The sequence below is a fragment of the Arachis ipaensis genome, chromosome B7 (genome assembly GCF_059453495.1).
Source record: "Arachis ipaensis isolate K30076 ecotype BB chromosome B7, ASM5945349v1, whole genome shotgun sequence".
Classification (NCBI taxonomy): Eukaryota; Viridiplantae; Streptophyta; class Magnoliopsida; order Fabales; family Fabaceae; genus Arachis; species Arachis ipaensis.
This window is the reverse complement of record NC_142442.1, coordinates 22,499,010-22,515,749: the sequence shown is the minus strand read 5'-3', so window position 1 is coordinate 22,515,749 and position 16,740 is coordinate 22,499,010. Positions and strand designations below refer to the sequence as shown.

The 16,740-nt window shown below is 32.4% G+C and overlaps 1 protein-coding gene across 1 annotated transcript; it reads left to right on the top strand.

Moving 5' to 3' along the window:
* Window positions 1–10,652: 10,652 nt before the first annotated feature.
* Window positions 10,653–14,734, top strand: LOC107608102 (putative O-methyltransferase 3). The gene is made up of 2 exons (XM_016309993.3): window positions 10,653–11,509; window positions 14,355–14,734. Exons 1-2 carry the CDS (start codon window positions 10,721–10,723, stop codon window positions 14,664–14,666), a joined length of 1,101 nt encoding a protein of 366 aa, XP_016165479.1. The 5' UTR covers window positions 10,653–10,720; the 3' UTR covers window positions 14,667–14,734.
* Window positions 14,735–16,740: the final 2,006 nt, after the last annotated feature.

Genomic DNA, 16,740 nt, shown 5'->3' with positions numbered 1-16,740 from the left:
GCTCAGCTTTTGAGGAGGAAAGTACTTGGCTAAGAAAGCCGTGACCAGCTTATCCCAAGAGTTCAGGCTGTCTTTGAGTTGAGAATCCAACCATAATCTAGCTCTGTCTCTTACAGCAAAAGGAAAAAGCATGAGCCTGTAGACTTCAGGATCTACTCCATTAGTCTTAACAGTATCACATATCTGTAAGAATTCAGTTAAGAACTGAAAAGGATCTTCAGATGGAAGTCCATGAAACTTACAGTTTTGCTGCATCAGAGAAACTAATTGAGGTTTCAGCTCAAAGTTGTTTGTTCCAATGGCAGGAATAGAGATGCTTCTTCCATGTAAATTGGAATTAGGTGCAGTAAAGTCACCAAGCATCTTCTTTACATTATTATTATTTTCGGCTGCCATCTCCTCTTCCTGTTCGAAAATTTCTGAAAGGTTATCTCTGGATTGTTGTATTTTAGCTTCTCTTAGTTTCCTTTTCAGAGTCCTTTCAGGTTCTGGATCTGCTTCCACAAGAATGTTCTTATCCTTGCTCCTGCTCATATGACAAAGAAGAGGGCACAGAAAAATAATAATAATAATAGAGATCCTTTATACCACAGTATAGGGATCCCTGTGTGAGTAGAAGAAGAGGGGGAGACAAAGAATGTAATATAATGGAAGAAACACAACTGTGAGGATGGTTGAGATGTGAGATGAGATGTTAGTAGATGAATAAATAAATAGAATGAGATGAGAGAGGGAGAATTTTCGAAAAATATTTTTGAAAAAGAGTTAGTGATTTTCGAAAATTTTTAAAATCAAAAATAAAAATAAAAATAATTAGTTAATTAAAAAGAAATTTTTGAAAAAGAAGAAAGATATTTTCGAAAATTAGAGAGAGAGAGTTAGTTAGGTAGTTTTGAAAAAGTTAAGAAACAAACAAAAAGTTAGTTAGTTAGTTGAAACAAATTTTGAAAAGGTGAGAAGTTAGGAAGTTAGAAAAGATAATTTGAAATCAAATTTTTGAAAAAGATAAGATAAAAAGATATTTTTTTGAAAAGATATGATAGAAATTAGTTTTTTTGAAAAAGATTTGATTTTTAAAATCACAATTAATGACTTGATTCACAAAAAATCACAAGATATGATCCTAGAACTTAAAGTTTGAATCTTTCTTAACAAGCAAGTAACAAACTTCAAATTTTTTAATCAAAACATTAATTGATTATGTTATTTTCGAAAATTTGGTATAAAAATAGGAAAAAGGTTTTTGAAAAATATTTTTGAAATTTTCGAAAATAACTAAGAATTTTGAAAAAGATTTTATTTTTGAAAAAGATTTTGAAAAAGATAAGATTTTCAAATTGAAAATTTGATTTGACTCATAAGAAACAATTTGATTTAAAAATTTTTGAAAAAGTCAATCCAAATTTTCGAATTTGATGAGAGAAAAAGGGAAAGATATTTTTTTTATTTTTGAATTTTTATGATGAGAGAGAAAAACAACAAAAAGACTCAATGCATGAAAATTTTGAATCAAAACCATGAATGCATGCATGAATGATATGAATGTCAAGATGAACACCAAGAACACTTTGAATGTCAAGATGAACATCAAGAACATATTTTTAAAAAATTTTTGATGCAAAGAAAATATGTAAGACACCAAACTTAGAAATCTTTCATGTTTAGACTCTAAGAAACGAAAAATGCACATGTAAAACAAGAAAAGACACAAAACATGAAATCATCAAGATCAAATAATGCATGGAAATTTTCGAAAAAATGCAAGATGCATATGCAAGTGACACCAAACTTATGATATGACTCAAGACTCAAACAAGAAACAGAAAAATATTTTTGCTTTTTATGATTTTCTAATTTTTTTAGATTTTTTTTTTTGAAAATTAATTGAAAAAGAAAAAATAAGGATTCCAAAATTTTTAATATGAATTCCAAGAATCTTGCATTCTTAGTCTAAAGCTTCAGTCCAGGAATTAGACATGGCTCACTAGCCAGCCAAGCTTTCAAAGAAAGCTCCAGTCCAAAACACTAGACATGGCCAATGGCCAGCCAAGCTTCAGCATTTAACACCAGAGTATATTGCTCTTGATAACAAATTGCAAGCCTCAGTCCAAATAAATTTAGACATGGCTTTACAGCCAGCCAGTCTTCACATGCTTCATGAAACACTAGAATTCATTCTTAAAAATTTTGAATAAAAGAAATTTTTTTTTTTGAAAATATTTTTATTTTTTTCGAAAACAGATGAGAAAATTTTAGAAATATTTTTGAAAAATTTTTTGAAAATAAAACAAAAAGAAAATTACCTAATCTGAGCAACAAGATGAACCGTCAGTTGTCCAAACTCAAATAATCCCCTGCAACGGCGCCAAAAACTTGGTGCACGAAATTGTGATGTCCAGGCTCGAACAATCCCTGGCAACGTGAGCAACTTGGTACGCGTAATCGTGATTACACTTTAATGATGTAAAATTCATGGCTCTTTCTTTCCCTGGCAATGGCGCCAAGAACATGGTGCCAATACCATGGTTCACAACTTCGATACAACTAACCAGCAAGTGCACTGGGTCGTCCAAGTAATACCTTACATGAGTAAGGGTCGAATCCCACTGAGATTGTTGGTATGAAGCAAGCTATGGTCACCTTGTAAATCTCAGTCAGGCGGATATAAATTGATAATGGAGTTTTCGAATATTAAATAATAAAAGAGGGATAGAAATACTTATGTAAATCATTGGTGAGAATTTCAGATAAGCGTATGGAGATGCATTCGTTCCTCTGAACCTCTGTTTTCCTGCTATCTTCATCCAATCAGTCTTACTCCTTTCCATGGCTGGCTTTATGTGATACATCACCACTGTCAATGGCTACTTTCGGTCATCTCTCGGGAAAATGATCCAATGCCCTGTCACGGCACGGCTAATCGTCTGGAGGCATCACCCTTGTCAATGGCTTCATATTATCCTCTCAGTGAATAATATGCTCATGCACCCTGTCACGGCACGGCTATTCATCTGTCGGTTCTTGATCATGCTGGAATAGGATTTACTATCCTTTTGCGTCTGTCACTAACACCCTGCAATCGCGAGTTTGGAGCTCGTCACAGTCATCCAATTATTGAATCCTACTCGGAATACCACAGACAAGGTTTAGACCTTCCAGATTCTCTTGAATGCCGCCATCATTCTAGCTTACACCACAAAGATTCTGGTTAGGAGATCTAAGAGATATTCATTCTAGCTTATTTCAAGTAGAACGGAAGTGTTTGTCAGGCACGTGTTCATAGGGGAGAATGGTGATGAGCGTCACACATAATCATCACCTTAATCACGTTCTTGGGTGCGAATGGATATCTTAGAAGCGAAATAAGATGAATTGAATAGAAAACAGAAGTACTTGCATTAATCTTTGAGGAACAGCAGAGCTCCACACCTTAATCTATGGAGTGTAGAAACTCTACCGTATGAAAATACATAAGTGAAGGTCCAGGCATGGCCGAGATGGCCAGCCCCCTAAAACGTGATCAATAGTCTCCTAAGGTGAACAATGGATTAAAACTGAGACCAAAGATGGTCAAAAAGACTAGTAAAATGTCCTATTTATAATAAACTAGCTACTAGGGTCTACATGAGTAAGTAATTGATGCATAAATCCACTTTCGGGGCCCACTTGGTGTGTGCTTGGGCTGAGCTTGAGTGTTGCACGTGTAGAGGTCCTTCTTGGAGTTGGACGCCAGTTTTTATGCCAGTTTGGGCGTTCAACTCTGGTTTTGGATCCTTTTCTGGCGCTGGACGCCAGATTTGGGCAGAAAACCGGCGTTGAACGCCAGTTTACGTCATCTATTATTGGCCAAAGTGTGGACTATTATATATTGCTGGAAATCCCTGGATGTCTACTTTCCAACGCAATTGGAAGCACGCCATTTCGAGTTCTGTAGCTCCAGAAAATTCACTTTGAGTGGAGGGAGGTCAGAATCCAACAGCATCAGCAGTCCTTTTTCAACCTCTGAATCTGATTTCTGCTCAAGTCCCTCAATTTCAGCCAGAAAATACCTGAAATCACAGAAAAACACACAAACTCATAGTAAAGTCCAGAAATGTGAATTTAACATAAAAACTAATGAAAACATCCCTAAAAGTAACTAGATCCTACTAAAAACATACTAAAAACAATGTCAAAAAGCGTATAAATTATCCGCTCATCAGCCGTATCCTACAGCCTTCGCCAACCCAACCTCCGTGCGAGCCCATCGCCACCGCCTCTCAATCCTCCTCAACACCAATAAAACACATTTAATGCAAACAAGTAAAGCACAAATAGTATTCATGTATAATAGGTAAGTCAATTAGCATTTAGACATATTATTCAATTAGGCATAACTCAAGTAATCAAAGCAGGCAAGCATGTAAAAGATGCATATGATGAATGCCTATCCTATTTGGCTCGTGATATCACTTGTCGGTTCAAAATGCCAACCCGACACATCCCCGGGATGTTGCCTTTCTGCCACGACCAGGGTTATAGTGCCCTGCTCACTATTTCTAGTGCCCAACACTTTATCTTGCACCCCGTGAGTTATAGTGCCCGGCACACTCTTTCGGGTTATAGTGTCTGAGTTCACTCTGGCAGCAGAAAGGTTATGTGAGCGAGAGACTACCACAGTCCTCACATCTCAACGTAGGCGGGAGACTGCCACAGCCCTTGCCCGAGGCGCATAGCGACTTACCAATCATTACAGTCCAGTAATACAGCACAGATCATAGCACAATTCCTTGTATACTCATTTCAATCTCATCATCTAATGTCAATATCTCAAGTTCATCACCAATATCTCAAGTTCATTATCAACCCAGCCCCCATTAGTTCACAAGACAAAACCACCCAACTAACATACCAAGCCTAAGTCACCGGCTTCTAAAACCCATATATAAGTCCATTAACTATCAAACATAAACCTATCTGTACTAGTCTTAGGCCTAATTATTAACCACAAGTCTTAAAGAGGAGTTATGGAAGTTTGGAAAGCTAGAGAACCCTTAAAAACGAAGAAAAATCTTTTTTTTCAGCAAAACAGGGTGTATGCGAACGCATACTTAAAATTTTGCCTATATCGCGTACGCATACAAGAGTTCGCATACGCATAGGTGCCAAACAGAATGGCACGCTCACGTATGGGGGGTTTGTGTACGCATGCCATCCCAGAATTGCAGAATTTTGTAAAGTTGTAGAAATCAGTTTTAAACCCCAAAATTTAAACGTTCATAACTTCCTCTACAAAAATTTATTTTCCTTAAACTTTATATTATTTTAAATATCTTGAAATCATCTTTAATTTAAAACAAATTTTCATCAATTTCAAAAACCGAGGCTCAAGTTATGATCCGTCAAAGTTCACCAAAAATCAAGTTTTTCACAAAAACATCAAAGTTCTCAAATTTTCAAATTTCATAACCAAAATATACCCAAACATCATAAAACACTACCACACACTATACCTTGCCATTCCATTGTATTTTAATCAACTCAACTTCTATTTCACCCAATCCTTCCACCATACTTCAACAAAAATCAACAATTTCTAACTCAAGACCTCAATCATCAATAATTTGTACAATTTATTCATCATAAATATCACTCATCATATCTTACCATAAATCCTCATAATTCTCATTATTCAGTTTAATCTCAATAATCAACACCATTCACCAACAACAACATCATAATTCATCAATATCCTTCATCAACTATCATAATCACAAACAACAACAATACTCATCATATTATCATCATAATTCATAATTCACACATTCCAACACTCCACATCATCCTCCTCGTCATCAAACATAAATTCACAAATAATTAATTATGCACAAACATCATTCAAATCTATCTTAGAGTCAACTAGCATAAGTGTCCAGGAATATTACATATTACATAAAGAAAACCGAAACCATACCTTGACCAATTCTCCAAAAGCACAAACACCCAAAGCTTGATTCCAACAAGATCAACAAGTCTCAAGCACCAACATCACTTCTAAAACTCACCAACTATCAAGCTATATACATATAACACACCAAAAATCAATATTATAATTAACCAAAATATCAAACCACAAGAGTTTAAAGAGACTTACCTTACCCAAAGGTATTAGGGGCAAAACCCAACAATATTCCAATGGTAGATCACCCCTAAACAACCAAAATCACAAAATATACTCAAAAACCATAATAAAAAATGTGAAAATGTTAGGGCTGGAAACTGGAGCAGGTATTTCGAAAATTTTACCACTTTTAAGTAGAAATAAAGAGCTCGATGAGAGTTTCATGTGGACGCAAACGGCTCGTAAATTAGAGTACCGTAGCTCAAGTTATGAGCTTGAGAAGATCAAAGTGAATAGTGTCATTCTCCTTCTTCTCTCCTCACTTTAGCAGCGCCCCTCTCTTGTTTTAGGGCTAGTGATGAGCTAAAATGTTCATTAGTTGTGCTTATATATGTTGGGCTTGGACCCAACTTGGGTCCGATCCAACCTGTTAGCGTTTTAGGTCCATTTGGCCCAATTTTGGTCAAAACCTTTAAGATTAGCGCCCGGTTTTCAATTCTAAATTATTTTTATCTTTTCAAAATACTAAATTCAATTTTCAAAATCTTATTTTCTTCAAAACGCGGTATCGAATAGACTAGAGCCGATACTGCCGGCTTAAGCACCGGTACATATTTTTATAAAAACTTTTCGCAAAAGATACATTTTCCCACTCAGAAAAATTCACTGAATTCAAATTTCACCTTTATATTTTAAAAAGAACACTTCTATATTTTTGAACCTTTTCTGGAAAATTAAAATTATTATTTTATTAAAGCAGTTTCACGTAAAAACTCTGGTTCTTACATTTGTAAAGAGTATACCAATTAAAAATGTACTAAACATATTCACAACATCATTCAAAATGCTTAATCAAGTTCACTACCATAAGTTTAGAACTAAATAAGAACATAAATCCGCCAACGTTCTATTTAAAATTGAAACTACACAAGTTCAGTATACTAAGTTCAGAATTCTAAAAAATCATAAGTTCAAAACATGTTCAGTATCCTAAGTTCATAACTAAATAAGAAAAAGAAATCAGAACATGTTCTAATTAAAATTGAAACTAAACAAGTTCAATACCCTAAGTTCAAAATTTTAGAAAATCCTAAGTTTAAAATAAGTTCAGCACCCTAAGTTCAAAACTAAATAAGGAACACAAATCTGCCAATGTTCTAATTAAACTTGAAACTATACAAGTTCAATATCTTAAGTTCAAAATTTTAGAAAACCATAAGTTCAAAACAAGTTCAGTACCCTAAGTTCAGAACTAAATAAGAAACAGAAATCAGAACATGTTCTGATTGAAATTGAAACTAAACAAGTTCAGTATCCTAAGTTCAGAATTTTAGAAAACCATAAGTTCTAAACAAGTTCAGTACCCTAAGTTCATAACTAAATGAAGAACACAAATCCGCCAATATTCTAATTAAAATTGAAACCTTACAAGTTTAATATCCTAAGTTCAGAATTTTAGAAAATCATAAGTTCAAAACAAGTTCAGCACCCTAAGTTCAGAACTAAATAAGGAATAAAAATCAGAACATGTTCTAATTAAAATTAAAACTAAACAAGTTCAGTGCCCTAAGAACTAAATAATCAACAATAATCAGAAGTCTCAAAACAACAAATAAACCTAATAAATTATATCAACAAATCAGAATTTCAGAAAACCCTAACATCAGAAACATTACCTGAAGAAGAGCACTAAAGATGAGAAGAAGAAGCAGCATAGGCGGCGACAGTAGCAGCGACGTACGTAGACGGCGGCAGAAGCAGCGGCGTTGGTGTCCGACAGAAGTAGCTGCGTTGGCGGCGGCGACAATAGCGATAGTAGCTCCTTCAGCGTCCGACAGCTACAATGATGGCGGCAAATGAGGAGAAGCTCCTGAAGAGGAAGGACTGCCGGGGACATGAGAGGGGTAGAGAGAGTGTGGGAGGCGAGAGGGTTAGAGAGAGAGAGACACACACAAATTCGAACGAGGGGGAAGAGGGTTCGTGCTTCAATTTTATGGCATAATTACGTGTAAAAATTCCAATGGTAAACCATTGCGGGTCACCAAAATGCAGCATCTCATTTAGTGGGTTTACTGTCGGACCTAAAGGACGCGCTATTTTCTTTTTGTTTTCCTCCAATTATTACTAACAAATTTACTGTCGGAAACTTAAATCTATCAGTAATCATTTAACCTTTCGAATTTGATGTCTTTACTGCTGGTAAATCGACCGCTACTCTGCGATGCTAAATCCGACGGTACTTAGCGTTTTTTTTTTGTAGTGATATCATAAGTTAATGATAAAATAATGTTATTTCTTATGACATTTTAAGTTAATAAATTAAATTATCTTTTAATATATATTTTGATATATTTTATATTCTTTATTTATTATATTTTTAATAATATTTATTATTCTAATTAATAAAAATGTTATAAGATATTGACTTTAAAAAAGATTAAAAACATTCAAATGGACTGCTTTGGAGTTTTTAAAATTTTTAAGAAACTATTTTGAGATTTTTTAAATTCTTCGAGAACTGTTTTTGTACTTCACCCATGGAATTAGTTTGTTCAACTCACATACGTAAACACTTAATGGTCACATGTCTAAGTTAATATTTTACGTCAGCAATCACTGTTAGTGACTAATGGAAGGGGACTATATTGTCCAACAAAAATAAACGTTGGGAATGTTTTATGTATTTTGAAACATGAAAGACTAGTGTCTAATTTTAAAATTTTAAATACTGATTTAGATAATTATTTTTTTAAATTTTATAAAAACATTTTTGGTGATTGTCCATACATTTTTTCCAACTTGTTTTAAGTTTTAAGGGTAGTTAATAAGTTCGATTTATACCTACTTATCTATTATTGGATTTGAACTAATGACTACCGTCGTATCGTATGAAAATAATACTTTAATTACTGTGTTAAGTAGGTCATTTTTTATGAAAAATAGAAAAAAAAAGAAAGAAAGAGAGTACCCGTCTGTGAGATCAATGGATTTTAAAAGAAATATTAAATATACTCAATATTAAGATAATATCAATAAAAAAAATATAATCATGGAATATTTATATTGATAAGAATTTTTGAATATAATATAATCAAATATGTATAAAAAATATAAGGGTTATAGCTTAATTAGATAGAATACCTCGTTTACACACATTCCAATGTTTTTTTTGTTTTTTTAGAGTCAATTATGTAATTAAAAGAGTTGATGTTTTTGAAAAACCAATGTCTTATTCCATTTTAGGAAATAAAACAAAAGAATAATAATCTGACAAACAAAGGATTGAGATGTCCAATAAAATCTATCATTAATTTGAGATATTGATAAAGTAAATACTTAGTCTATTTAATACTATGCATAATGAGTAAAGAGACCAAAAAAAAAAATCTCTTTTCAGCTTATTTTATTAATTTTAAAATGTATAGAATTTTATTTCTTGATAATAAACAAAGTTCCATTTATTTACAATACTAATATTATACTAAATATATAACACCACCTACTTAAAATTCAGGGTACGTATAAAGCCAAATTTTCAATTACCATATTTATTTATTATAGGCCACTAATATGAAATGTTGGTTCATTACTTAAAGTAACTAATAAAATGCTTTTTGAATGTTAAACAATTAATTTAAAATTAAAATTTATATGAAATTGATATATGAAATGAAATTGATCTCATTTTAAAAAATGATATTTTTTATAAAAAATTAATAAAATTTTATCATTTATATAATTATTTTAATAAAATAATTAAAAATAATATAAAATTTAAATTAAATGAGACCAAATATTAAAATATAAATTTTGTATTTAATTTCAAATTACTATTTATGCTATATCGTCTTATAAATACTATGTAGCATCTTGTGAAATTTAAAATAAAATTGAAATAAAAATTTATTGTTATTATTAGGATACCTCTTGAATCTTACTTAGGTTATCTGGACGTTGGTCCAGTAACGTATATGGAATCTGAAATGTTATGGACTCACTGTTTAGGTTATCTCTTCGATGTATGGCTAATACTTATTACTCCATTTTCCCACTGGGACAACTGATTGGAAATAGAGAACGTGCGTGCTTATATGTTGATCCAGTTAAATTATAATTCTAACGATGATTATTACAGCCTTAAGAAAAAGAATTTATTTAATTTAAGCAAATAAACATAAATTAATATATCATTAATTATATTATATATTTTAGTTTCAATCAATAAAATTGAGTTATATTAATTAGTGATAGAATAGTTCCTTCTATCTGTGTAAGCGAAATAACTCTTCTTTAATCTAGCTGCCATAGTGTGTGAAATTAAGATGGAGGGTTATTGTGCTATTTCACTCCTATTAGCCGTAAAATTATGGTATAATACACGAAAACGTAATTATTATTATTATTATTATTATTATTAGACAATAAGTTATTTTTTTATTTATTAAAAAGAACCCCAACCAACAATACATGTTGGTGGGAAAGAAATTAAAAATAGCACAAAGCATTATTGCCTTATAAATAGACCCAGCTAGATAGTATAGGTTCCATAACATAAATGATCTAGTTGTTCAGTTTTTTGGACAAATTTTTAATCATTTTATCCAAATAAAAAGCGTTATTATGGAATTCCAAAGTGGAGAGAAGGCTGATCATGCCAAATTTCTTAAAGCTCACAGCCACGTGTGGAATCATATTTTTAGTTCCATAAACTCTATGTCTCTTAAATGTGCAGTTGAGCTAGGCATACCTGATGCCATACACAATTATGGCAAACCCATGCCTCTCTCACAACTCATTGCTTCATTGCCAATTCATCCATCAAAAGCCTCCTTCATCCATCGCTTGATGAGAATCTTGATCCATTCCGGCATCTTTGTTACCGAAAATGTTATCAATAATAATAACGAGGTTGAAATTGGGTATGTTCTAACCGATTCATCTATGTTCCTACTTAAGAACAACCCCTTCAGTGTGACACCTTTGATGCTGATCAAACTTGGTCCCACCGTGACAAAGGCATGGCATCATTTGTCTGATTGGTTCAAGAACGACGATCTCACAGCATTTGAGACGGCACATGGAATGACGTTTTGGGAGTATACTGACAGCGTGCCTAAATATGGCCAATCCTTCATTGACGCCATGGCAAGTGATTCTCGATTTGTTAGTAGTCTGTTACTTGATGATAAGTGCAAGAGAGTGTTTGAGGGATTGGAATCGCTGGTTGATGTTGGTGGAGGCACTGGGACTGTTGCAAAGGCCATCGCCGAATCATTCCCAAACTTGAAGTGCTCCGTGTTTGATCTCCCAAGTGTTGTTGCTGGCTTGCAAGGAACTGACAACCTTGAATACATTGCAGGCGACATGTTCGCTGATCCTATTCCTCCTTCTCATGCCATTTTGTTGAAGGTAAAAAATGAATAGATACTTAACTCTTCCAATATCTCTTCATTGTTTTAGGAAAAAGTGCACAATTCCTAATTGAAAAAGTTTAGGAGCAGGACTTTTATCAAAATTTGGTCTAATATTTAATCACTAAAAAAAATGAATAATTTCACATTATTAAAAATATTAATAATAATTAATTGATAACTACAAATCATAAAATTTATTGTTCCTAACACTCTTTTTTCTAATTAAAAAAAATTAAATGTGATGTTGTTTACAAGAAGGTGTCTAATTTACTAAAAAAGCATATTAAAATTAATATTTAATTTAAAAAATATAAAAATAAATAATTTTTACAACAACAACAATAAAAAAGTCTTGTCCCACTAAGTGGGGTCGACTACATGAATCAAACGACGCCATTGTGCTCTGTCATGTGTCATGTCTATAGAGAGACCATTTACATGTAGATCTCGTTTGACCACCTCATGGATGGTCTTCTTAGGCCTTCCTCTGCCTTTCGCCCCTTATCCATCTTCCATCTCATCCACCCTCCTGACTAAATGTTCTATCGGTCTTCTTCTCACATGTCCAAACCACCTAAGACGCGATTCAACCATCTTTTCCACAATGGGTGCTACTCCGACTCTCTCCCTTATATCTTCATTCCTTATTTTATCCAATCGCGTATGACTACTCATCCATCTCAACATCTTCATCTCTGCCACACTCAGCTTATGTTCGTGCTCTCCTTTAGCCGCCCAACACTTCGTACCATAAAGCATAGCCGGTCTTATAGCGGTGCGATAGAATTTACATATAAGTTTTAAAGGCACTTTTTTGTCGCATATAAAACCAGATGCACTCCGCCATTTTGACCACCCTACTTGGATCCTATGATTTACATCTTGTTCAATCTCTCCATTATCCTGTATGATGCACCCAAGATACCTAAAACTTTTAACTTTTCGTAGGGTGTTTTCTCCAATCTTCACCTCTATATTAGGGTTTTCCCTTCTCGAACTGAACTTACATTCCATATATTCCGTCTTGCTACGGCTTATGCGCAGACCATACACTTCTAAAGCTTCTCTCCATAACTCCAACTTCTTATTTAGGTCTTCCCTTGACTCTTCCATAAGGACGATATCATCGGCAAAAAGTATGCACCATGGCACAGGCTCTTGGATGTGCTCTGTGAGTACTTCCAAGACTAATGTGAAAAGGTATGGACTTAAAGATGATCCCTGGTGTAATCCTATACCAATAGGAAATTCCTGTGTCACACCACCTTGAGTCTTCACACTAGTTGTGGCCCCATCATACATGTCTTTAATTGCACGAATATATACGATCCTTACCCTCCTATTTTCTAAAACCTTCCATAAGACCTCCCTTGGTACCCTATCATACGCTTTTTCCAAATCAATAAACACCATATGTAGATCCCTTTTATTACTACGATACCTCTCAATCATCCTTCTTAAAAGGTATACCCCTTCAGTGGTAGATCTGCCTGGCATGAATCCAAATTGGTTCTCTGTTACTTGTGTCTCTTTTCTCAACCTCCGTTCTATCACCATTTCCCATAACTTCATGGTATGACTCATAAGCTTGATCCCTCTATAGTTTCCGCAACTTTGTATATCCCCCTTATTCTTGTAGATAGGTACCAAGTGCTCTTTCTCCACTCATCAGGCATCTTCTTTGACCTTAAAATCTCATTAAAAAGCTTGGTTTACCAGTTGATGCCTTTTTCTCCAAGACCCTTCCAAACCTCAATCGGGATATTATCAGGTCCTACTGCCCTACCATTTTTCATCTGCTTTAGAGCCTCTTTTACCTCGAAGTCTCAAATTCTTCGATAGTAGTAAAAGTTTTGATCTTCTTCCCTTGTGCATAATCGACCAAGGATCGGAAGAGTCTTCTGTCCCTCATTAAATAACTCGTAAAAGTAGCTCTTCCACCTTTCCTTAATCTTCTCCTCTTGAGCCAACACCTCTCTATCCTTATCCTTTATGCACTTAACCTGATCTAAATCTCTCGTTCTTCTTTCACAGCTCTTTACGATTCTATATATACCTTTTTCTCCTTCTTTTGTGCCCAAAGACTGGTAGAGACCCTCATACGCTCTTGTTTTTGCTTCACGTACAGCCACTTTTGTCTCTTTCTTAGCCGCCTTATATTTTTTCCAATTATCTGCGTTGCGGCATAAAGACCACTCTTTAAAGCACTCCCTTTTTATCTTTATCTTTTCTTGTACACTGGCATTCCACCACCAGGACTTCTTGTCTCTTGATCCTATTCTTTTAAATTCACCAAAACTTTCTTTTGCTGTTCTTCTAATAACTTCTGCCATTTCTCTCAACATCTCTTCTGCACTTCTATTTCCATAAATAATTTTTAAATATTCAAAATTTGTTATTAAAAATAAATTAAACAAAAATTAAATACCAAATAATAAGTAATATAAAGTTCATCTTAAAAGCAAGTGAGAAATTAATATCTAATCTTTTAACTTTTTGAAATATATTGATACTTTTAAAGTGACTATTTTAACTATGACGTATTCACATACAAATGATATTGTGAAGGATTAGATAATTTGATATATTTGAATAACTTTTTTAACTATTCATAATATCATTTTCGTGTGAGTATATCATAATTGAAATAGTCAATTTTTTTAATTCAAAATGACATTTTTTTGATGAAATTAAAAATGTAGACTAAATACAAAAAAAAAATACAAACTAAAAAATTAAAAAATTATTTTAATTCAAATTATTCTTGTATTAAAAATTATACAAATATATGAATTAAGTTTGCAAAAAGTAATTTCATTTTGCTTTGAATAACAATGCAGTGGATTTTGCATAACTGGAACGATGAGGAATGCGTGAAAATATTGAAGAAATGCAAGGAGGCAATCATGCAAAAAAGGAAAGGAGGGAAGGTGATTATCATAGACATGGTTGTGGAGGATGATGACAAGAAAGGTTGTTACGATCAATCACTTGAAACACAGCTCTTCTTTGACATGCTTATGATGATGTTATTCTCTGGAAAAGAAAGAAATAAAAGAGAATGGAGCAACTTAATTGTTTCTGCTGGTTTTACTGACTATAAGATAACCCCAATTCTTGGATTGAGGTCAATCATTGAGATCTATCCATAGAAGATAAGCTTATTGTTATAATAATGCTAGGCTAGTATTACTGGCTAGCTATATATTGGGGATGAAAATAATGGGTCATAAGTTCTATGAGCAGGTTAAGGGCTTGTTTGGGTGAGTTTTTGAGAAAAGATCTTTTTTCGAGTTATCTTTTTTTAAAAGATTTTATAGAGAAGTAAAAGTAATTTTATGTTTGGATATCTCATGTAAAAAGGTCTTTTTATGTATCAATTATGTTTGGGTATAACAATATAAAAGTACTTTTTTGTTCATTTATTACACGAAAAACATTTTTTTTTAAGAAAAAAAGATCTTTTAAAAAAAGATATAAATTACAGCTTCTCAAAAAAGATCTTTTTTTGATTTTACTAGTACTTTTACTTTTACTACTAGAAATTTGCCAAACACGTTAAAAAATAAAAAAAAATCTTTTTTCATTGAAAAAAGATCTTTTTTTAACAAAATAATGGCGCACAAACATGCACTAATTACTATTCCCCCATCATAAAAGCATATATCTCTATTGGGTCACACTAGTGTAAAGATTTACTTTATACAGATTTTATACAGATATTTTTTTTGTGGTTGTTTATTGATTTAAAAGCGTATCACTAAAAGTGTTGCTTAAAGAGAAAGTGTTACCCTTAATCGTTAACTTGGCTCTGATACCAATTTTTTAAAGTCGACTTTTCTTTTAATTTCTTTTTCGAAATTTCTATTAACTCTTCATATTTTACTTCGAATGAGTTTATAATTTGTATAGATTCGATTGGTGGTACTTTATTTAAATAATTTGCAAATTCATAATCAAAAGTGTTGACCATTTCTACTATTACTAGTATTTATAATTCTGATTTCATTTTTATAGTTTTTCAATCTTGTTTTAGTTTATAATATTCTTTTTTGCATGGATTATTGTATATAAAATCTTTTATCTGTTTGTCTTTTTCTTTAATATAATTTCTCAAATCTTCAAAAACTTCTTTTATTTCTACACTTTCTGTTGTTTCTAAATATCTTTTTAATTTTTCAACTTCATTCTCCATTTTTTCTTTCAACAGCTTTAATTCTTTTAAGTCATAATATGGTTTTTCAGGCATTTATAAATTTTTTAAGTTTAACTCCAACTTGTTTATATTTATTCTTATTTCTATCCTTTTTATTATAAGGTCATCAAATTCGATCTGAAGATTATTTAATTCCCTTTTATACTCCTTTATTTTACTTTTTAATTTTTTCGCCCTTTTTCTTTTTATTTTATTTTCTGGTCTTTCAATCTTTGTATGCTTCATTATTTATTTTAGAATTTCTGCAAATTCTATCATCGATTCATCACTATTTTCTAGAGATTCTATTAACTTTTCTAGCTCTTCAACTTCTCTTTTCAACTTGTCATAGATTATTTTTAGAGCTTCAAATGCTCTTTGATTTATTCCAGAAAACTGTAAATAATTCAACCGGTTTTCTCTTTCAAAGAGCTCTTGTTTCTTGTCTTGATAAGTTACATATATTTTTTCTTTATTTATTGTCATAATTATTTAGTGTTTAGGGTTTCATTTAATTTTTCGACCTTTTTTGTTAACTCTTTTATTTCAGAATTTTCTTCTTTAATCTTTAACTTAGATAAACTTAAAGGGCTATTAATTTTAGATTCTCTTATTTGAAAATTCGATGAAACTAATTTTCCTGATGGTTCTTTTAATAATAGAGCTGGGTTTTCAATAGCTTTATATTTTGGTATTTCTGTTTTTACAATTTTCTGAAATAATTCATCGACATAAATTCTTTCTTGGTTTTTAAATATTATACTATGATGGCTATTTGTTAAAGCATAATTTATTGCATATGTAATTGAAAATGGTTCATCGTCTTGTTCTATTAGATTCTTTCTGTGAAATTTATAAGCCAAACTTATAGATCTTCCAAGATTTTCAGTTGATAAAGGTATAGCATATCCAAGATGTGTAACACCCTACCATACAGAGTCTTATGCTTAAGTCATAATTCAGAGATGGCAAGGTATTACGACCTCTAAAACAAAAATTTAGTACGTATAGTAGTATGAATAATTGATTAT